The following is a 20,872-nucleotide window of genomic DNA, read 5'->3' as shown; positions in this document are numbered from 1 at the left end:
TGTCGTAGCATGTAGATGAACTATAAGAAGAGACTGGAATATGATGGATTCAATTCACTGGAGTTAATCGTATTTAATTATGAGTGAAAAGATGATTAGTAGTCAAGTTTCCAGCTTTAACTGCACAAAGAATAAAGGATAAAAAGTAGCTCTAAGGCAGAAAATGTGAGTTGTAATTTACATCACATAGCAATAATTTAATACAGGATACATGCTCTTAAATAAAGAGCAAAGTATAAATTAGTATATCGAACTTAAGTTATTCACCTGTTTTAATTTTAATGTTTTTGCTGTTTTAAAGTGCTTTTTGGCTTCATGTTTTATTATTTTTTATTGCAAAAATGGTCAGGATAAAATGCAGTTACAAAACTAACAGAAATAAAACAAATAACCAAAATAAAATAAAAGGGCTCGAGCCTCAAGGTTGAATAAATTTCAGGCAATATTATATTTTGACAAACCAACTCGTACATGCTAAATATTTAATTTAAATGAAGAATCAACTTTGGGATTTAAACATTATTCAATACAAAAAAAAAAAAAACATGAATATATGTACATATATATATAATAAGTGAGATATTATTTCATCTATTATACCACAAAAATAGTCAAATGTATCAGTATTTATCTTATATTTTTGTCAGACTGGTCTTGGCTGGATAGTTTTTAAGCAATGTTTTAAAACTAAACTTATCTTATTTGTAATAATACATTTTCTTGGCAGGACCCGCGCGTTTTTTCAATCAAGTTATTCAAATAGGGGACAGATAATACGTCTAATGCATTGATTACTTAGTAAAGGGCAAACATTACCAATATATTATTATTATTACAACCACAACCTGATATCACGTGTTTTAAAAGAGGCCGACCCGGAAGTACTTTTACTGTGGAAGCTACCGTAGATAGCCATGGACCGGCCAGGAGAAACAGCGTGGAGGGTAAATTATCCAAAAACTGTATTCTGAATTTGACTTAGTATTAAAAGATCCGGATTTTACCTGATTTGTCTTGTTCTCGATGACCCTGACAAAGAATGAAGAATGACAAATCGTAGTGTAGTAGCTAGTAAACGGATTAGCTGCCCGTGCTAAATTACCACAATAACCTTTGTTAGCAGCAGGTTATATCCGGGAAAGGAGCGCAGAGAGGATGACTTATGTTTATTTTATTCACGATTTATCTCAGAAATATTGCTTTGCAAGTCAAACTTTGAAAGGACGTGCAGAAATATTAAGTTTGTGAGCAAACTGCAGTTCATCTAAACCTCGGTGACCACAAGGAGGCGCTGTTTGTCAATTATATATGTTTTTAGAAAATTAAATACTGTACTAGGTCAGTAATTAACAAAGGTATTTGTTAATTACAAATTAATAAAAATTAATATAAAAGGATTTTATATTAAACGTTACAGAAGTCGTAGTGTATAAACATGAATAGTTGATGATAGATTTTAATTACTGGTTTGAAAATATCCACCTTGTGTTATTGAGTGAGGTTAAATTTGAATATCTCCTGAAGAAGGTCACATATTGTCACTGTGCCGACTATGGAGCTTGTTGGATCTAACCAGGGAGATGGGAATGATTTTTTTTTTTTCACCAGACACGCAACAGGACAACCAAATATAATTAGTTTATGCCTGTTTCTGCCTTTGTCCATGCAGCCACCCCGGATATGTGACGACTATTGGAGCGAGTTCAGACACTGCAAAAGCTTAAGGAACCGTTTTCACCATTACTACACTCACGGCACCGCGCCATCCTGCCAGCAGTGGAAGGAGGACTACAATAACTGCAGAGAGTGGGAGAATCACAGAAGCGCCGAGGCTAAGGTACCGCTGCATGAAATCACATCATTTAAAGACCCAATCTTGTGTCCTTTATGACTTATTCCAGTTTGTCCGAATGCCCACATGCTGTGACTGTTTTTGCAGGAAGCATTGCAGAAGAGCGAGAGGAAACGAGTGGCAGAGCAAACAAACTTCAAACCAGTGTGGGAGCTGAGGCAGGAACCTCCTAGTGACTGGCATATGCCTCTGAACCAGGAAAAGCCTCAGGACTCTTGAACTGTCATCCTACTGCAATATACTGTGTTTCACTTCATGGACATAACATCCTTTAGAGATACGCGCTGGCAAACACAGACTCCCATCACAGGTAATGTTCAGATATATGTAAACGGATATCCAGTCTGTTTAATCAGTGCTAGCAGCATCTAGTGGTCAGTGATGAGGATGGCAGACGGTGCTGTTAACTAATAGTGCTCCAGTCTTTGTGTAAACTCAAGCACAGATGAGTTTTATATTTATATTCTTGTTTCAATATTATATATCATCTAAGTATTGAGGGATCTTTGGTGCTTTTTGGGATAAACGTGAAGCCGCACTCGAGCCAACACATTGTATGCACTGGAGTGCGGAGTCACAAGCCTGTCAGCATTTCTCCACCACTCACCAAATTAAATGTCTGGAATATGTCTGATTTTCTTGAAACTCTACCTGTGATGAATCCTTGTTAATACATGAATGTGACAGAACTCATTCTGCAACAAGCTTTGTACAGTCAATCCATAACATTCAGAATAATTCTTTTAAAAAAAAAAACATTTTTATTTTCAGTTTTCGTCATTTTATACATAGGTGTGAATGTGGAAAACAATTTCATACATGGTTTGTGTGAGTGTTGGAACAAGAACTGAGAAGACTGCAAGCCACATACAACGGATGTCGGTTCAGGGAAACAAAAAGTCCTTAACACCTCCACCTCCTGACCATTTAAGGGCTGTATCTTGGCTGAATTATGCACCAACAAGACACACACGAAGAGGCAACACCTACAGCCGTTCCCTGTCCGTCACTGTACGTAGATTCTGGTGATGTCGGTGTATTTCCCATCAGGAGCTTCGTATTCAGGGATTGGTGGTGTATAGGTAGGTCCTTCTCGAGTGAAGGGAAGGAGAAGTGGGTCTGGCTCCAGCGCAGCCCGGTACAGCTCCTCTGACTCCAACTTCAGCTCATTTAACGCCTCCGTCTGTGCCTTCAAAGCGTCTTCAATAGCCTCCATTTCAGCCTCGTGCTGCTCCTGCAGGAATGAAGACAAATATTATCCGCTAACAGTCTATAATGGAGAGCAGAGGGCAGAAGCATAATCTTCCATAAAAGCATTTGTGGTGGGGGTGTGATAAGTAAGTGTTGACCTTTTTGTAGCGAGACCACTCCTTAAGTAGCAAGGCTCGACGCTCCGTTTCTTCAAAGGACAGCTTTGGAGCAGTGCGTACCCTTTGTGAGAGAACAACAATTTATAGCAATTCCAAATCAGTGGAGAAAGGACCAATGCACACCAAGTAAAAGGTAAATAATGCATAACAGCATGTCCATGCATATTAAAATGAAAAAAAAAAGAAACTTGATTTAACTATTTCTTTTTTCTTCAGTATTTGCATCTGATTAAAACATTTTTCATGAGGGTTTTGAGTGGTCAGGATTAGATTTCAGTCTTTAGATAGATGGATTGATACTTTTATTCATCCCACACTGGGAAGTTTCCCAGATGCAGCAGCAATGCACAGGCACTCAACACCATACAAAACAGAAAAAGCACACTATACTATATACACCATATTTACAAGAATTATAAAAGTGGATTGAAATAAGTGAATACACATGGAAAAAAATGTGCAGTGTTACCTTCTTACAAATATTCAATATCCAACCCAGACAGCAATGTTCTTCACCAATGCATTTTTAATCATTTTAAACAGACGGCAAACTAACAACTTACGAGTGACATTCATGGACAACAGTAGAAAGAGCGCTACCTTGTTTCGTCCAAGCATTTGGTCGGCGTGGAGTAGTCCTCTATCGGTATGAATTCAGCTGGAATCTTCTCCATCTTCTTCAGCTTCTTTTTCAGACGCTCTCTAAACAACTGCTCCCTTCTTGGGTCCACTTTCTTCTTCTTTTTCGGTTCCGCTCTTATGCAAGACAAATTACAACTCTATGAGGGCACATTCAGTCACAACATGGGCTTTGAAACAAATGTTCACTGGAAATCGTATATGATCTTGGATTTTGATTATTATTGACTTAAAACATAAGATAAAATAAGATAGGACTTTTTTTTGTTGTTGTCTCCATTGAGAAATTAGGTTGTTGCAGCAGCAGGGAACAACAGTATAAAATACTAAAATACTACCATACTTTTGAAGACTTTGGTCAAAACAAAAACAGCAATATTCCAGACATCACATTGGAGTCTTTAAAGTTGACTTGATGGATTGTTGAAAGAAATGCATTAATGTAACCACTGTTTTAATAGACACAAATCAAGTCAGAGTAACATATGCAAAAACAAGTACAGTTAATCGCAGCCTAGTGACACATTGAAAATGCCCTGTAACCCAGCTTGGATTATACCTCAGTGGAGCTGATGTCTTCAGTGTCATAACTGGTGCAAACCAAGGACTCTGTACAACATGTCGATGTTCTCCTAAAAGGATGCTGTGAAAAAACAACAACAACGGAATACAGATCAAAATATGCCACAAACATGGACCTGTCAGTCGGTGCAGATAATATTAAATAGAAGCAGAAACATTTCAATCTGTAGCGTCTCTGCCGAATAACCTTAGCTAAATTAGCTTCAAGCAGCAACGCACAGAGAGTTCACATCGTACAACCAACACTAACCTCGACGGAGCAGTCTGTCGGGATAAAACCCGGCACAGGCCGCGTGAAATAAACAAAGACATATTTCCACTTTGTGTTGTTTTACTTTGAACCAATACTCGGGCCAGGAACAGCTGATATATTCACATGTCGCTCTTCTTCTTGTCCCCTTGCCAGAACAGACGTGTCGCGGGAAGATGACGTTTCAAACAAAAGCTCTCAAACTTTAGCAAACGCAGTTTCGATTACGTAAAATATTATACAAAAAAAATAATTATAACCGGTTAACTTACAATATTGTATTTGTATAGTACAAAATAAAATAATTCGCTAAGAAAATAATGTTTTGACCGTTTAATTATGTTTTTGGTACGATTTTGTGTGTAAATATTTCGGCGAATCTGTTGGAAGGAGTAAAACGTTAGCTCGCTGTATTATTTGGGGGAAAGGTCGCAGTAGTCGTAGTTTTATACGGTGCCACTGCAACATATCGGTCGAAAGTTGGATTCTGACAGAGGCTGACTGTTTATCCTGCATCATGGCACTTCTCCGAGGTAAACAAACACGTTTCACTTTTAACTTTAAGCCAGAAAAGGGATGGGTTCGCTGGCGGATTGTGTCTATGCTGTTCTGGTTGTAGTCCATAAGGATAATTTTAATCTTTTTCCTAATTGTGCTGCAGTGTAGAATTCTGATTGACCTACAATGAAAGGCATCTTCTTTCTAAACATAAATGTCAGAAGAGTTCAAATGAGTTTCGTTAACGTGACGCTTCTGAAATGTAGGCGAAAGGTGACAAGGTAGTATCTAGATTATAACACCTGCTCGTTGTTCCCTTTCTTTTCTTAATCATATGAAACCATTTATTGCATATTTTAGCAAAACGTTAAACAACCACGAGAACCGCAACTGTCCCTTTTGTTTAAGAAAAAAAACTATAAGATTGCATTTGTCTCGTAAAAGTCAGGTAGACAGAGAATTTTAACACGAAGGCAAATTTGAATAGATTAAATGCTTTGTATATATTTTTTTAAATTATTAAATGGATGCTTGAACAACGACTATTCTCATGACAAACATCTTGAATCAAAAATAGTTTGATGAAAACTCTGACATTTAATTCGCATTATTGTTTTTTTTTTCTCATGGTACTTGTTTTTGTATACAGTCATAGCAGGTGTACATATCCACAGTTATCTCTTCTTCGTCCACAGCTAGGGAGTAGAGTCTAAAAAAAAATGGGGCATAGTACGTAACTCTTGGCTCATTAACACAAGTCAAGTGTTATCTTAATGTTTGCTGAAGTGAAAGGCCAGCCCAGTGCAAATGCTAGGCAGAAGCATCCTGTGTTTCCTGAGACGTGCCAGAGGTCAGTCAATAGTTGAGTGTTTGATTAGACACTAAAAGTCATCAGCAACGAATTTCAGGATAGAGGTCATATCTGTAGGTGGGGTTGTATAAATCACTGCGCATTAACTAACAGGTTTAATTTGCTGATAAAACATCCACCACAGTCTTGTTTCTCAGCATAAAGCTGAATACAAATCAATATCCAACCATCTCTTTAACCAGCAGCGTTTTTTTTTCAACTGTATTATTTAAAGAAAAAAAACCTGAATAGTGAAATAATTTTTCTGAAACACATAGAAATCCAGAAGCATTTGTTACTCCTCTTCCTCTTGTCCCTTTTTTATGCATCTGATCTCATGCCCTATGTATCTTTATCTTCTGCATTTCACTCAATCATCTCTGCAGCATTTGTCACCCCAGTAAACATAGTGATGATCCATTTACAGATCTTGTGAGTGTACAGCTTTGACTCGGTGGTGTTTGCTTTCTTTCACCATACTAAAATACTCTTTTTTTTTCTTTCTCTCTCTACAGGCGTATTTATTGTAGGTGCCAAGCGCACTCCATTCGGTACCTATGGTGGTGTGCTAAAGGATCACAGTGCTACAGACTTGGCTGAGCATGCAGCCAAGGCTGCCCTCGCTGCAGGGGGTGTGGCCCCAGAGCTTGTGAACAGTGTCATCATGGGTAATGTCATGCAGGTATTTAAATTGACTCCAAATCAAATCAAATCAAATCAAAGAGTATAAGGAAAATAATTCTGTTATGCCTAGTGTTTCCTTGACATTTTCACTTCTCTTTATGCTCCCTGCTGATGTCAGAGTTCAGCCGATGCACCCTATATCGCTCGCCATGTGGGTCTCAGGTGTGGCGTTCCCATCCCAGTACCTGCTCTCACTGTGAACCGACTCTGTGGGTCTGGCTTCCAGTCCATCATCAATGGTGCTCAAGTAAGTCCTCCACCAAGACCAAATAAACATTAAGGAATATAAATTTACAGTAAAGCGTATTATTGTTTGCCCTTACCTACCTGAGATGGTGTTTCTGTTCCTCCTCGATCATGTACATAAGTGGAAAAATTTAAATGATTAATATGTTACATGAATAGGACTTTCTTCTTCTTACCATTAACAATAGATGTTTTTTTTTTTGTTTGTTTTGTTTACTGTTTGGTTAGCTACTTTAAATCTAATACACTATGTAAATATTTTTTTGTGCCTTAATAGATTTAATTTTCCATTGTTTCTCTCGTTTTATAATATTCTACTTTTGATATTTTACCACTGTTGTTCCTTTCTGCTGTAACATTTTAATGTTAAAATATCCTTACTCCAAACCAAAAACCTATTTTGTGTTTGTAGGAGATTTGTCTCAAGGAGTCAGAGATTGTCCTGTGTGGAGGTTCTGAGAGTATGAGCCAGGCCCCGTACGCCGTTCGTAACATACGTTTTGGAACAAAGTTTGGATTCGATCTAAAGGTTGGTTTTTAGTTGACGCATGCACATGGAGCTATATTATATCCATAAATACAAAGTTGTTATTAAGTGATAATCTTAAAGCTTCAAACACCGAAAAAAAACAACCCAAAAACCTAAATCGGATCATCTGCCTGACAGCTAGAGGACACTTTGTGGGCTGGTCTGACTGATCTGCACATCAAAATCCCAATGGGCATCACAGCAGAAAACCTGGCTGAGAAATTCCAGATCACACGAGAAGACTGCGACAACTATGCTTACCAGACGCAACAAAAGTGGAAAGCAGGTAAGATGGCAGGTTTTTGGTATCTTGTTATGATCTGCCTTCCTTTTGGTTGCAATAAAATATGTTGGTTTTGAGAAAGAAAGTAGTTACTGCTCCAGTCCATCTCCTAATACTTCAATTTATTTAATTCTGATTGCAGCTCATGAGGCTGGTCACTACACAGCAGAGATCGCTCCCGTTGAAGTGAAAGCTAAGAAAGGCAAGGTGCCCATGGCTCAGGATGAACACCCTCGGCCCCAGACCACGCTGGAACAGATGGCCAAACTGGCCCCCGTCTTCAAGAAGGGAGGGACCGTAACTGCTGCTAATGCTTCGGTGAGTTGATGCTGAAGGTGCTGCCTGCTGGAAAAGATCTGAGTGAATCACAACCTCAAACAAAGAGTCAGCATTTCTTTAGACGATAACACAATTTCTAAATCTTCCCTTCTAATTGACTTGTAAAGCTCATGAGAATTGTGCTCATTAAAGCATATTTGTAATGACAATTAGACAAGACACTTGAAGGAGTTATAACTTGTTGCAATGTCTTTTAACCATCTGTTATTTTGAGTTAAAATGAAATATGTTTGCATGGTATTTATATTAAACTGTGCGGAAAAGCCCACTATTGCTAAATCTAACTCTCTTCTTGATCTCCAGGGTGTGTCCGATGGTGCTGCTGCCGTGGTGATCGCAAGTGAGGAAGCTGTTAACGAGCACAAGCTCACTCCTCTGGCCAGAATCGTGGCCTACCACGTGTCAGGCTGTGACCCGAGCATCATGGGAATTGGTGGGTGACGCCGACTGTCTGAGGACATGAACTGCTTGGTTTTTAAAAAGGGATGAGTGGTAAAAATAAATACATTTCTTCTGGTTTTCTTTAATCATCGCAGGCCCTGTTCCAGCCATCACAGAAGCTCTGAAGAAAGCAGGTTTGACTCTCAACGACATGGATCTCGTGGAGGTTCGTTACCAGTGGGGGGAAAAAAAAGAGTCTTAGAGAATTTCATCAAACAATTATTTAAATGAAAGCATGCAATATGTTTTTGGTAGACTTCTGAGGAATCAGTAGACAAGGATTTAATTTGATGGGACTGGACAAAACCGATTGGAAAGAGCTTGTTTAACCGTCTTTTAACTATTAACTGTGACTTTCAGATAAATGAATACGTTTCCTGTGTTATAATGATTTATTGATGGGGTGAATAATTGTCAGTGTGTGTTGGTTTGCACAGGTGAATGAGGCCTTTGCCCCTCAGTATCTGGCCGTTGCAAAGTCTCTTGGACTGAACCCAGAAAAAAGCAATGTTAATGGCGGCGCTATTGCGATTGGACATCCTCTCGGAGCTTCTGGGGCACGCATCACTGCTCACCTGGTGCATGAGCTCAGGTATCCCAGACCTAGACGTTATTGTAACATCACTGATGTTAACATATGAGTGCACAGTAGGTAACCCTGGTGATTCAACTTTATTTCTGACAGGCGACGAGGAGGAAAGTACGCTGTTGGGTCTGCCTGTATCGGCGGTGGTCAGGGTATCGCCATCATCCTCCAAAAGTGCTGAATGAACAACCTGTTGCTATCAGAAGACTTGCTACAGAAGAACACCCTGCTCACACAAAGGAAAATATAAATCTCTGCTAAAAAAAAAATTACATTTTTTTAGGTTCACATAGTAATGTTCTGTTAACATGAGACACAGATGCTATTTTTCCCTGCTAAACTCAGTGATTTCATACAATAATGTACAGTAAAGGTTTCATTTCAGGAAGGTAACACTGACCTACACTTCTATGATCGCTGGATCAAGGTGCAACCGTCTGTTTATGTATGTGCCTAATACAGTGCTAGGTCGTGTTAACCTGTGTTGCTTGTTTGCCTTAAAATGCTCTTTATCACTCCATTATCTCAGTTTAGGGTTTATTGAAAATGTGACTGACTTGGGGTGACTCAACGAGTGATTTTGTACTTCTATCTAAAAAAAAATCACAAATAAAATTTTCCAAAAGAAAAAATAAATGATGATGTGTTTTTTGTTTTGTTTTATCAAGCCCTGCAACAGCTGATATGATTTTTTATTCTAATTAATTAATACACTTTCATTAACTGTTAAAAGTTAGTAAAGAGAACATTATTTTTGTTCAGATATCTGGTGACGTAAAAGTAAGAAAGAAGGATCACTGTACTTAATTTTGCATTTTATTGATTAATAGTATATATACGTGTGTGTGTGCTTTAAAAAATGAAAGGTTTTGCTGCACAAGTTACAACAATATCAAGATACAAACATGCTGTTAATTGGATGTGACAATATGCGTCATTATTGTTGAAATAATTTATAAATATATTGCAAGTAAAGGCAAACAAATCCTTAAAATCCATGAAATGTAAGTTTAATTTTTATTTTACTGGGAGAAATACATTTAGGACTACAAAGACCATGACGTCCGTCGTACAGGACGTATTTACGTCAACGTCATCGCCCATCGCCCGGCGTCCTTATAAACGTCACATGCCCGGATGTCGGTCTTTTTTTCATAGCAAAGGTAAGACTGCCTTGCTTTCGTGTGACAGTAGGAATATAAATCTGTTTTCATCTGCTATACAGAATAAAAACTACAGTATTCCAATACCACAAGGCGAATACACTTATCATGACGATACTTTAGGCATCGGTATTACAATGATTGAGCCGTGATGTTTCTATAATAATGAACAGTTTTGTGTATCTGCTGTTGAAGGCCGCCGGCTAGCTTCCTAGCGCCGTGGCGTTAGCTATGGTAGCCAGTAGAAACGTTTTGTCCTTCATTAGTCTTACGTGTCGTTTATCCATACAGTCTCGCAGTCACGTAATTGAGTTTTCATTTAAAACATGAAATTATCACATTTTAAAAAATAGCCCACTGTCCATGAGAGCGACTCGGCTGTGCTATGTTGCTAACTGCTAGCCAACGTTACATGTCATGCTGCTTCTTCTTTGGTGGCTCCCTGTTAGCTAAGTTTATTTCGCATGAAATTCTAATGCGACAGTATTTCTCTGCTGCTTACCACTACATCATGTACATGGGTTTTCACCTCTGGAAGGCTGAAGGTGTCAGTCATTTAGTATTAAGTGGACTATACAGCCATTACTGCACTGGAGTAGTGTCAATAAGTCCCAGGTCTGGGCTTCATTAGCGAACAATTCTGTAATGTTGGTGCTATTGCCTGCACTGCTGTTGGTAACTAGTAACAAAACTGATTTTCTCTTGTCTTTGTTTGGTGTCAGATGGCAGAGGGAGACAAAAAGTCTGCCAAGAAGAAGCATGGGAGCCGGAACCCGGCTCTGGCCCGGGGCATCGGCCGCTACTCCCGTTCTGCTATGTTCGCCCGGCGGGCCATGTACAAGAGGAAGACCAAGACCACTGAGACCAAGGTGAGGGCAGCTCACACCTTCCAAAATGAATGGTGACAAGGTGCTGGATACACATCACACTTCTGCATTTTGTTCTGATAATTTATATTTGCTGTCAGGTGGAGAAAAAGATGAAGGTGAAGCCTCAGGCCACCATCGTCAAGACTGTCGGAGGTGACAAGAATGGAGGCACTCGCGTTGTCAAGCTGCGCAAGATGGTGAGTTATGTGTTAATAGTTGATTCCGAAATCTTGACTGAACCCAAATTGTAAGCAATGTATGTAGCTTCAGCTTTTCACTGCAAAATACTAATCATATTGTCTTGAGCAGTGCTGTCATGTCAAATAATGGATGTGTTTTGGTTGTGGTCATCTCAAACCGGAAACCAGTATTAAAATCTATGCATTTGTCCCGTTCTTGTAGCCCCGCTACTACCCCACAGAGGACGTTCCCCGTAAACTGAGGAGCCACGGGAAGAAGCCCTTCTCTCAGCATAAGAGGAAACTGCGTTCCACCATCACACCAGGAACTGTCCTCATTCTGCTCACTGGTCGCCACCGTGGGAAGGTGAGAACCATTTCTGTCACAAACTGTAATGATGAGCAGACATGATGGACGTAAAACTCAGACTGGACGTCCAGTGTGTTGTGTAAATGTAAGACTAGAAATTGACGAGGACCTTAAGACAAAGTGCAAAGAGATGCAGTCTTCCATAAAAGTCTTTTATAAAATTTTTACTTTTTTTTTCATCTACAAATATGGTGCACAGGTCTTATCCCATCCAATAGTTAGTCATTTGCTGAAGTCATAATGTGATCCAGGTATAAATATCTCAAACCACTAAAAGGCTTCAATACTGTGAAGGCTTTGTTTTCATTTACTGGAACACCACTAACACAGTCTGCATCCATTAAAAACCAAAGGCTTGTGGTAGCCTATCATGATAAGAAGCTGGTCATCGTAGCATAATGATTTCAATGACAATGGACAGTATGATAATGAATGTCATGATGCCCACAAATGGGCTGATGCAGAAAATTATCTTTGCTAAAGAACCACTAGATGTGGCAATTGTTCTGTTACCGGCAATATTACTGAATGTAAACAAGATTTCTTTACAACCCTAGAAAAGTTCTTGGATCAAGACTCATAGAACATATAATATCCAGAGAAGTTCTATTAAATGTGTAGTACATGTTTATAAATGTTGCACAGTATCAGTTTCACACATTAGCTGGGCACAACTATATTCTCACACCTTCACTCCACAGACATTGTTCCCCTCCTACTCTCAAATGCCACATGGGCAAGTTATGGAAGAAAGAGTGCCCACACACTTTATTTTGACCTAAATAGTGTTTCAGCTGAAAGGCAGAAAGCAGTCTTGGGAATTTATCTGGAGTGCATGGGTTTGTTTCTCTGCTATCTAACGTTTTTATAAATTGCATTATCCAAATAGCCCAGTATAATTATATGGTCCTCTATGTGCATGATATCACACTGCATTTATGCAGTGTTGGACGCAATAACACAAGTCTTAAATCTCATCTATTGGCTCCTTTTTAAATTGCCTTTTTCTCGTTTTCAGCGTGTCGTGTTCCTGAAACAGCTCTCAAGTGGTCTCCTGCTGGTCACTGGTAAGCATGTTTTAGTGGAAAAGATGTTCTGTACTTGACATTGATGCACATTACAAAATCTGTTCTCAGTCGGTTGTGCATGTTCATGCCTTAACGTTTCTGTCTTTGTGCCTTAGGCCCTCTTGCCTTGAACAGAGTCCCTCTGCGCAGGGCCCACCAGAAGTTTGTCATTGCCACCAACACCAAAATTGACATCTCTGGCATGAAGATCCCCAAAACCGTCAATGACGCCTACTTCAAGAAGAAGAAGCTGAGGAAGCCCCGTCACCAAGAAGGAGAGATCTTTGATACTGAGAAAGAGGTAAGTTGGAGACTGCTTCAAATTGTATTCTTTCTAGGACATGGGCTTCAAGATGATTGCTGACTTTTTTTTTTGTCCCCCATCTGCAGAAGTACCAGCTGACAGAGCAGAGGAAAGAAGATCAGAAGGCTGTCGATAGTCAGCTTCTGCCTCTCATCAAGAAAGTACCTCAGATGAAGGGTTACCTGCGCTCTTCCTTCTGCTTGTCTAATGGTGTCTACCCACACAAGCTGGTTTTCTAAATGTGTTATAATAAAGAGTACCACCGTCTAATGTTGCCTTTGACTCATTTGTAATATTGTAGCTTGGATAAATATGCACCCATTCCAGATGTGTTCTTCATGACAAGAGACAAGCTTCATAGCTATACTTTATTTAAAAAAGAAAATGTAACAAGACAAAAATAAATACAAATAAGTATTTGATCTTTTTAACATGACCACTTTTTTTTTTTTATCAAACACCGAGTAGAAAGCAGCACGTTTCAAAAATAGGCAGCGGCCTCTCGCCAAGGAATGATTAGTGCCTTTTGTAGAGTCAGTCAGTACTGGATGTGTAGTCAGCTGGTATGGAGAAAAGTCCTTTCTTCAGCCGGATTTAAACAGGAGAATGGCCACCTGACCCAAGTAGAAGTAAATGAAATGCTTGGTCTCATGAGTCACGTAGCTGCCAAAGTTCCTCCCAACGATGCAGTGCCAGGTTGGATTGTATTTCTTGTCAAACTCCTGTGCGGAGGGAGAAAAAATAATTATGTTTAAAACATATGTAAAGCAACATGGAGGTGTGAAGAAAAGAGGAACATGTTGCGTAAGATACAGTAGATGCTCCAGAATTAAAGAGGGTGATCTGTCTTTCATTAGAACATGGTTAATTTAACACCCATAAACCGATTACACACAAATCAAAATAGTACCCCATTATTAAGTAAAAATTTATAGTTTCTGATATGTCTTTATTGTTAGGGTTTAGGCGATTGACATACTGAAGCTTGAACAAAGTGACGGGTCAAGCAGGATACAACAACAAAGATCCTGGCAACTACCTCAGGAAAGTACGTGGCTCTGGAGGACAGCTATTTCTTAGAACATGTTTCCTCAGGAAGAGTGGAAACAACTGCAAACACCAGGCTGGGCGTGTAACTTGGATGATGTACAGGGTGGTGTCAAAAAAAAAAAAAAAATCAGCTCTACATCGCAGTCACATGGCTGCAAAACAATTTAACTGGGGAAAAACTAAATTCTGATTCCTCTCATGTCAGTAAACGTAAAATCTGTGCAGCCCACAATGTGCTGGATGTGGCAGCAGTGATTTTTTACCTTTTTGATGTAGGCAGCGATGTCTTTCTCGATGTTGTACTTCTCCAGGGCCTGTGTGGCACACTCCACTGCGTCCTGCTGCATGTCCTCCGACATGTCAGCATTTTTGATCACGGCTTTTCTGTCAGACATGGTTGCCCTGGGAAACCGAAACACAGCAGAGAGAGTTCATCATCTTAACGGGAGTAACTGGCTCACACACGATATAACTGAGCGTAGAGTCTAAGCAACAGTCACACCGAATAAAGACCAGAGAGGCAGAAACCGAAAAAAAACCCAACACCAAGTTAGTGACGATGCTGTCGTTACATAACAGATGATACAGAATATAGACACTTCTACAAGTGTTGCATAACAACTTCCAACAGCGACAGGCAGCTGGATGCGCGATCTGCGCAGTTTCTATGGATACGCGAGACGTATCGAGATGATGGTCTCAAATAATTAGAGGTTTCGACAAGGGTCCTCTGAAATCAAGACTCCTAAATCAAAAACCACGCAGCTGCAGCTACCAAACATTAGCAAAACGGCGAGTAGAAACGTGTCTTTTTCCGCTTCAGAAAGAAGTGCAAGATACCAAAATAAAACAATCTTCTAAATAATATAATGTTTAAAGAGTGTTAAGGTATCATTGGGAGGATTTGGTTAGCTAGCAGCATGTGGCCACATGCACATTAAGCGATGAAGAGCTGTTGATTAGCTAAACAACATAACTAGCTGCTCATTCATCCCAAAAATGATAAAACGCCAACAAACAGTAAGTCAGGCTGCAGTCGGGTTAGTCATATTTAAAGAGAATAAATTCCTACAGTGTTCTGCATACGAAATTGTTAGTTTACCTTCCAGTCTTCCGTATGCAGTTTCACGAGTTTTAAAGAAACGTCTCCGACTGAATTGACAACTCCCGCAAAGTGGTTGACATTAGAGTGCTGTGGGTGTGTAACGGTTGCAGGCTGCTGCCTTGATATGTCCGGATTGGTTGATATTAATTCACAAAGCGCTCTCATTGGTTGAGAAAGCCATATCTTCCTGGAGTTTCTGCTAGCATTTTATTTTAACCCATCATGCCTTTCGCCAGTGTCGTTGTCAGGGCAACATTTGTAAATAACTTGCTCATTGAATGACCATTAGCCTAACAATTAACGTTATTTAATTTTTTTCTTGTTCACCCTAAAACCGAAAAATTATGTGAATTGTTTTAAACAATTCACATATTTTTTTAAACAAATTTTTAAAATAAAAAATGTTAAAATACGTAAAGATGGCATGTTGCCATATGTAATAATTAGAGGAAATGCTAACTTTCTTATTTTTATCACGTTGAATGTAAATATTAATTTTTTTATTATTTTTTTTTTTAAACGAAGACTCTGTAGCCTATGGACATTATTTTAAAAACGGTATATGATGCCTTTTGTGGCATGAGAGAAGAGAGAAATACATAATCACAACATATTTGTTGTTTGCAGAAAATAAATTCAGTCCCGGGACAACCTTTATTATTATTATTATTATTATTATTATTATTATAATTATCATTATTATTATTATAATTATTATTATTATTCACAAATTAATCTCTTTAACCAGGAAGTGAGCCCATAAATCCCAAATAGTCTCTCTCATTATCTACCAACAGAGGTCTTCCTGCCACACTCACACAACATATATATGATAGAAAATTAAACTAAAACTGTAAAGTTTGTACAGTTGGAATAGAGTTCGTCAAGTTCATGTGAAAGACTATTTATTATTATATTTGAGACTCACCAGTGACCCCGAGTGGTCGTGTGGTGTACTAGTTTACCACGAAGCCCTTATTAAGGATGCCACTTCCAGTTTAATACAGAACTCCACAGTAATACTTGGGAATCCTTAGGAATAAGCTTCAGGAATAGGGGAAAGGACAGTGAGAAAGCAGGAAAGAAAAACAAATGAAAAAAGAACGATGACTATTCTGTCTCAGTGGGATAGAGAAATATAGGCAACGTTTCAAATGGAAGAGTATAATTTGCTCCCACAAAAAACAGTAATTATGCTGATAGAGAAATTTGTTTCAATGCCACAAAGGCTTAATGCATAAATGGAAATATTAAGACCAATATACATAAAGTGGGGCCTCATCGGTATTCATGTGGAGGTATTTCTTCGACACACTCCTGAGAAAAACAAGATCAAGCACGGCACATTGTGACCAGAGTCATGCGCTGCATGTGGTGTTGTACTAATTGTGTTGCCAACCACAACATTATTCCAGGCCCAGTAAAACCAACATCTCTATATGATGTTCCTCATAACACACACACCGACCTCAAGAAGGAGCTAACAGGGCCCCATCAACCTATTTCACACATTCACTATGAGACATCGGCTTCCAGAAAAATTATCGCCTGACTCACTGCTCCCAGCTGACAGAGCAGAGGAAGGAGATCAGAGAGCCGTTGACTCTCAGCTGGTTTTATAAAGAATGTCACCGTCATATGCCATCTTTTGACTAGTTTGTACTGACATCTTCAATATATGTGGTGAATTGATGACCTTGCCGCCATCCCAGCAACACGTGACCTTTCCCAGAGATACAATGGTTTATCATAAATTGTGTTATTGCGTCTATCGTGGAATTAAGTGGTCCCCGGTATCCATCTCTACATAGGAGACTCCAAAATAAGTCCTATAATAATATTCTGGAAAAAAATAAGGAGCCAAATTTATAATGAAGTGGTCGACTTCAGCAGGTGGACCTTACGACCTGTTGCTTATATACTTCAGATCATGGTTTTGTTGGGTCACATTTTGATGAAATATATCCCACTGACGATGTTATATACACACATACACACACCAAACTATCTCAACATACCACGTATCACATCACATTCAGTAGTTCAATAGGTTTCCTGGTTTAACACAATAAAGCAAAACATTGAAGTGACCCCGGCAGCCATTGGAGCATGACAGCTTCATAGCTATGCTTTATTTAAAAAAAATGACATGTCTAATGTAACAAGACAAAAATAAATACAAGTATTTCATCTCTTTAACATGGCCACATTTTTTTTTTTAAATCCTCAAAAACACCAAGTAGAAAGCAGCACGTAAAATAGGCAGCGGCCTCTCGCCAAGGAATGATTAGTGCCTTTTGTAGAGTCAGTCAGTACTGGATGTGTAGTCAGCTGGTATGGAGAAAAGTCCTTTCTTCAGCCGGATTTGAACAGGAGAATGGCCACCTGACCCAAGTAGAAGTAAATGAAATGCTTGGTCTCATGAGTCACGTAGCTGCCAAAGTTCCTCCCAACGATGCAGTGCCAGGTTGGATTGTATTTCTTGTCAAACTCCTGTGAGGGGGGAAAAAAAATATGATGATTAACACACAAACCTACAGATGATGCTCAAGCGTAACAAGAAGTGATCTTTCATTTGTGTTCTACAAGGTACACTGCTACAAACAAATGAAAGCAAAAATAATTAGATAATATCAAAATTGTTTTCCATCATTCTCAATAATAACATCATTAAGTAGAAACGCATAGTCTCTGGTTTGTCTTTATTGTCAGGGTTGAGGTGTTTGACACTGCAGCTTGAGTGATTTACTGTGATAGGACGAGAAGGATACAACAAAGATGCTAGCAGCTACTTCACAGTTAAGTATAATTAAGTATGTGGCTTTCGAAGGACAGTCAGACCTGAGAACATGTTTCTTCAGGCAGAGTGGAAACAATTACAAACACCAAGCTGGGCGTAACATAAATGATGCACAGGGTGGTTGTCTGAAAATAGCTTTACGTCAAATCAGCTCCAATACCACTGTGGAATAACAGAGTGATACTTTCTCCTCAGTTGCACAGGTAGGTGGCAATAATCCAAAGAACAGGATCAGCCTGTTAATGCCAATCTGGTGGCAGTATATGTACATTTTAAACATTCTGCCTTAGCCTTTAACCAGTCTTATGAAATAATCTAGTAAATTGTAGACTAATAATAGAGTCAGAAGCGGGCACTTGGAATATCCGGGTACAAATCAGAAATATCCAAGAACCTCGCTGAACACAAACGTACACTTGGTAAGATGCTTTGTGTGTTCTGGCTCAGTTTCAGGAGTTAACCAGAAACGTGACTTAATTTGTTCCAAAGAAACAAAGGAAGACCAAAGCAATAAAACGATGAACTATGGGGGCAACCTTGGTTTCAGCTGCCAAAAGACATTTCACTGAGATTAAAAAAAAAATACCTCTACTGAATTTAAACTGTCCCCTGCCCTACGTTCAGCGTATGAACATACAGTTAAATGAATATATTTTTCGACACTGACCAATTATACTAGTCCCTTATCAAAATATATTCAAGTTAGTTAGATAATCAATATGGCTTAAAGTGTAAATTTGCAACATTAAAGGATTTTAACAACCGTTTTTGGACATCTCCAAAAAATCAAAGTGTACCTCAGTTTTGATTTGTCCAACCAATGTGTTCCTGATTTCTTTGGAACAGATTTGTTTTGTTTTTGTGGCCGAAGATTAGATAGCGTCACCTGCATTTAAAGCTCCTTTGAACACATGTTGAGGGCCCACAGCAACAGTTAACAAATGTCACATTTGGAAACAGCCCCAGTGTAGTTACCCGCTTAATTGATCAGGGAATAATAAAATAACATCCTATACCTGTCAACTATCCAATTACCTTTGATCCCTTAAAACAGAAGGATATTAGCTGTATATCAAATTATTACTAGCTGTCACCTGCCCTCCAATTTGGATGTGAAGAGCCTCAAATTAAAGTGAGTGCGCTTTTAAAGCACACACTCATTACATAACTGTAACCTCAACATGTTCCTAAATGGCTTAAATAGGAAACAATGAGTCACTGTCCACACATATATAGACCTAACTGAATGCACATGTCTGTGAGTGTAAGTGTAATGTTATTAAGTACTTAATTTAGTTCCTGGCAAGTACTTGTTGCTAGTCTAACAAAATGTGCAACCCAAACCTCAGTTGCACCACTGCCAAAAAATCATTTTAATCTGTGCAGCCTACAATATGCTGGATGTGGCAGCAGTGATTTTTTACCTTTTTGATGTAGGCAGCGATGTCTTTCTCGATGTTGTACTTCTCCAGGGCCTGTGTGGCACACTCCACTGCGTCCTGCTGCATGTCCTCCGACATGTCAGCATTTTTGATCACGGCTTTTCTGTCAGACATGGTTGCCCTGGGAAACCGAAACACAGCAGAGAGTTCATCATCTTAACGGGAGTAACTGGCTCACACACGATATAACTGAGCGTAGAGTCTAAGCAACAGTCACACCGAATAAAGACCAGAGAGGCAGAAACCGAAAAAAAAAAAAACACCAAGTTAGTGACGATGCTGTCGTTACATAACAGATAATACAGAATATAGCCATTTCTACAAGTGTTGCATAACAACTTCCAGCAGCGGCAGGCAGCTGGATGCGCGATCCGCGTAGTTTCTATGGATACGCGAGACATATCGAGATGATGGTCTCAAATAATTAGAGGTTTCAACAAGGGTCCTCTGAAATCAAGACTCCTAAATCAAAAACCACGCAGCTGCAGCTACCAAACATTAGCAAAACGGCGAGTAAATTCCGCTTCAGCGTGTGACATACCAAAAGAAAACCTCAATCTTCTAATAACATAACGTTTAAAGAAGTAAAGTGTCATAGGGAGGATGGGTTAGCTAGCAGCATGTGGCCACATGCACATTCAGCGATGAAGAGCTGTTGATTAGCTAAACAACATAACTAGCTGCTCATTCATCCCCCCAAAAAATGATAAAACACCAACAAACAGCCAGACTGCAATCGTTTTAGTCATATTTTAAACGAGAATAAATTGCTACAGTATTCGGCATGCAAAATTGTTAATTTACCTACTAGTCGAGTGTGCTGTTTCTCTAATTTTAAAGAGACGTCTGCAACCGAAATGACAACTCCCGCGAAGTGGTTGACACAAAAGTGCTGTGGGTGTGTAACGGTTGCAGGCTGCTGCCCTGCCGCGTTTCGATTGGCTGTTATTAATTCACATAGCGCTCTCATTGGTTGTTCGAGACAATATCTTCCTGGAGTTTCTGCTAGCATTTTATTTCAACCCGTCATGCCTTGCGAAACGCTCGTTGTCGGGGAAACTTTTTAAGTTACAATCTAAAACAGCTTGCATTAACAATAACCTGCAATTTATACCTAATTCCATGTTATGTATAGAAAATAATGATAACAACAATAAAAGATTAGTGATAGAAACACAAAATGTGTGAATTAACCAGGGTTTTTAATAATAATAATAATAATAATAATTAAAAAATGCCGTTCTTACAATTTCTGAGAATGGATTATATATATTTTGTGAACGTGGTTTCACGCCAACTACCTAGGGTTTCATGTAGATTCAGTGTTTTGAGTAAATATTGTTCAGGCAGAAATGTCTCATTACCATGGTAATG

The 20,872-nt window shown here is 39.0% G+C and overlaps 6 protein-coding genes across 7 annotated transcripts; 3 read left to right on the top strand and 3 right to left on the bottom strand.

The window, feature by feature from the left end:
• The first annotated feature begins 864 nt into the window (after positions 1-864).
• c8h22orf39 (chromosome 8 C22orf39 homolog) lies at positions 865-2,497 on the top strand. The gene is made up of 3 exons (XM_047592085.1): positions 865-944; positions 1,670-1,837; positions 1,940-2,497. The coding sequence occupies exons 1-3, from the start codon at positions 915-917 to the stop codon at positions 2,069-2,071; spliced, it is 330 nt and encodes a 109-aa protein (XP_047448041.1). The 5' UTR covers positions 865-914; the 3' UTR covers positions 2,072-2,497.
• Positions 2,498-2,601: 104 nt separating this feature from the next.
• Positions 2,602-4,882, bottom strand: mrpl40 (mitochondrial ribosomal protein L40). Its single transcript, XM_047592084.1, has 5 exons — positions 4,694-4,882; positions 4,421-4,504; positions 3,823-3,978; positions 3,202-3,283; positions 2,602-3,086 (listed from the first exon to the last, which is right to left on the bottom strand). Exons 1-5 carry the CDS (start codon positions 4,753-4,755, stop codon positions 2,859-2,861), a joined length of 612 nt encoding a protein of 203 aa, XP_047448040.1. The 5' UTR covers positions 4,756-4,882; the 3' UTR covers positions 2,602-2,858.
• A 178-nt stretch (positions 4,883-5,060) lies between these two features.
• acaa2 (acetyl-CoA acyltransferase 2) lies at positions 5,061-9,785 on the top strand. The gene is made up of 10 exons (XM_047592083.1): positions 5,061-5,226; positions 6,557-6,723; positions 6,844-6,972; positions 7,384-7,500; positions 7,639-7,786; positions 7,926-8,101; positions 8,426-8,555; positions 8,659-8,729; positions 9,001-9,155; positions 9,249-9,785. The coding sequence occupies exons 1-10, from the start codon at positions 5,211-5,213 to the stop codon at positions 9,328-9,330; spliced, it is 1,191 nt and encodes a 396-aa protein (XP_047448039.1). The 5' UTR covers positions 5,061-5,210; the 3' UTR covers positions 9,331-9,785.
• Positions 9,786-11,034: 1,249 nt separating this feature from the next.
• On the top strand, positions 11,035-13,368 carry rpl6 (ribosomal protein L6). Its single transcript, XM_047590972.1, has 6 exons — positions 11,035-11,181; positions 11,280-11,378; positions 11,584-11,727; positions 12,749-12,797; positions 12,914-13,098; positions 13,188-13,368. Exons 1-6 carry the CDS (start codon positions 11,035-11,037, stop codon positions 13,338-13,340), a joined length of 777 nt encoding a protein of 258 aa, XP_047446928.1. The 3' UTR covers positions 13,341-13,368.
• Positions 13,369-13,455: 87 nt separating this feature from the next.
• dynll1 (dynein, light chain, LC8-type 1) lies at positions 13,456-15,397 on the bottom strand. The gene is made up of 3 exons (XM_047590975.1): positions 15,254-15,397; positions 14,415-14,553; positions 13,456-13,823 (listed from the first exon to the last, which is right to left on the bottom strand). The coding sequence occupies exons 2-3, from the start codon at positions 14,544-14,546 to the stop codon at positions 13,686-13,688; spliced, it is 270 nt and encodes an 89-aa protein (XP_047446931.1). The 5' UTR covers positions 14,547-14,553; positions 15,254-15,397; the 3' UTR covers positions 13,456-13,685.
• Positions 15,398-17,337: 1,940 nt separating this feature from the next.
• Positions 17,338-20,453, bottom strand: LOC125011710 (dynein light chain 2, cytoplasmic-like). Of its 2 annotated transcripts, none has more exons than XM_047590974.1 (3): positions 20,307-20,453; positions 19,481-19,619; positions 17,338-17,749 (listed from the first exon to the last, which is right to left on the bottom strand). In XM_047590974.1, the coding sequence occupies exons 2-3, from the start codon at positions 19,610-19,612 to the stop codon at positions 17,612-17,614; spliced, it is 270 nt and encodes an 89-aa protein (XP_047446930.1). In that variant the 5' UTR covers positions 19,613-19,619; positions 20,307-20,453; the 3' UTR covers positions 17,338-17,611. The 2 variants fall into 2 exon arrangements, with proteins under 2 accessions (XP_047446930.1, XP_047446929.1); XM_047590973.1 differs by having other exon boundaries at positions 20,303-20,448.
• Positions 20,454-20,872: the final 419 nt, after the last annotated feature.

This window comes from Mugil cephalus, chromosome 8 (genome assembly GCF_022458985.1).
Source record: "Mugil cephalus isolate CIBA_MC_2020 chromosome 8, CIBA_Mcephalus_1.1, whole genome shotgun sequence".
Classification (NCBI taxonomy): Eukaryota; Metazoa; Chordata; class Actinopteri; order Mugiliformes; family Mugilidae; genus Mugil; species Mugil cephalus.
This window is presented reverse-complemented; position numbering and strand designations above follow the sequence as displayed.

What these genes read in the sequence shown, in the direction of transcription:
- LOC125011710 (XM_047590974.1), bottom strand. Translation starts at nt 19,612, where the DNA reads ATGTCTGACAGAAAAGCCGTGATCAAAAATGCTGACATGTCGGAGGAC. An exon ending in TCGCTGCCTACATCAAAAAG is followed by an intron (nt 17,750 to 19,480) that starts GTAAAAAATCAC and finishes CCCCCCTCACAG; the next exon opens with GAGTTTGACAAGAAATACAA.
- acaa2 (XM_047592083.1), top strand. An exon ending in CCATCATCAATGGTGCTCAA is followed by an intron (nt 6,973 to 7,383) that starts GTAAGTCCTCCA and finishes TTGTGTTTGTAG; the next exon opens with GAGATTTGTCTCAAGGAGTC. An exon ending in GCAACAAAAGTGGAAAGCAG is followed by an intron (nt 7,787 to 7,925) that starts GTAAGATGGCAG and finishes TTCTGATTGCAG; the next exon opens with CTCATGAGGCTGGTCACTAC.
- dynll1 (XM_047590975.1), bottom strand. Translation starts at nt 14,546, where the DNA reads ATGTCTGACAGAAAAGCCGTGATCAAAAATGCTGACATGTCGGAGGAC. An exon ending in TCGCTGCCTACATCAAAAAG is followed by an intron (nt 13,824 to 14,414) that starts GTAAAAAATCAC and finishes CCCTCCGCACAG; the next exon opens with GAGTTTGACAAGAAATACAA.
- rpl6 (XM_047590972.1), top strand. Translation starts at nt 11,035, where the DNA reads ATGGCAGAGGGAGACAAAAAGTCTGCCAAGAAGAAGCATGGGAGCCGG. An exon ending in TTGTCAAGCTGCGCAAGATG is followed by an intron (nt 11,379 to 11,583) that starts GTGAGTTATGTG and finishes CCGTTCTTGTAG; the next exon opens with CCCCGCTACTACCCCACAGA. An exon ending in TCTTTGATACTGAGAAAGAG is followed by an intron (nt 13,099 to 13,187) that starts GTAAGTTGGAGA and finishes CCCCATCTGCAG; the next exon opens with AAGTACCAGCTGACAGAGCA.
- mrpl40 (XM_047592084.1), bottom strand. Translation starts at nt 4,755, where the DNA reads ATGTCTTTGTTTATTTCACGCGGCCTGTGCCGGGTTTTATCCCGACAG. An exon ending in CGACAGACTGCTCCGTCGAG is followed by an intron (nt 4,505 to 4,693) that starts GTTAGTGTTGGT and finishes GTTTTTTCACAG; the next exon opens with CATCCTTTTAGGAGAACATC. An exon ending in AGTGGTCTCGCTACAAAAAG is followed by an intron (nt 3,087 to 3,201) that starts GTCAACACTTAC and finishes TCATTCCTGCAG; the next exon opens with GAGCAGCACGAGGCTGAAAT.
- c8h22orf39 (XM_047592085.1), top strand. Translation starts at nt 915, where the DNA reads ATGGACCGGCCAGGAGAAACAGCGTGGAGG. An exon ending in CAGGAGAAACAGCGTGGAGG is followed by an intron (nt 945 to 1,669) that starts GTAAATTATCCA and finishes TTGTCCATGCAG; the next exon opens with CCACCCCGGATATGTGACGA. An exon ending in ACAGAAGCGCCGAGGCTAAG is followed by an intron (nt 1,838 to 1,939) that starts GTACCGCTGCAT and finishes CTGTTTTTGCAG; the next exon opens with GAAGCATTGCAGAAGAGCGA.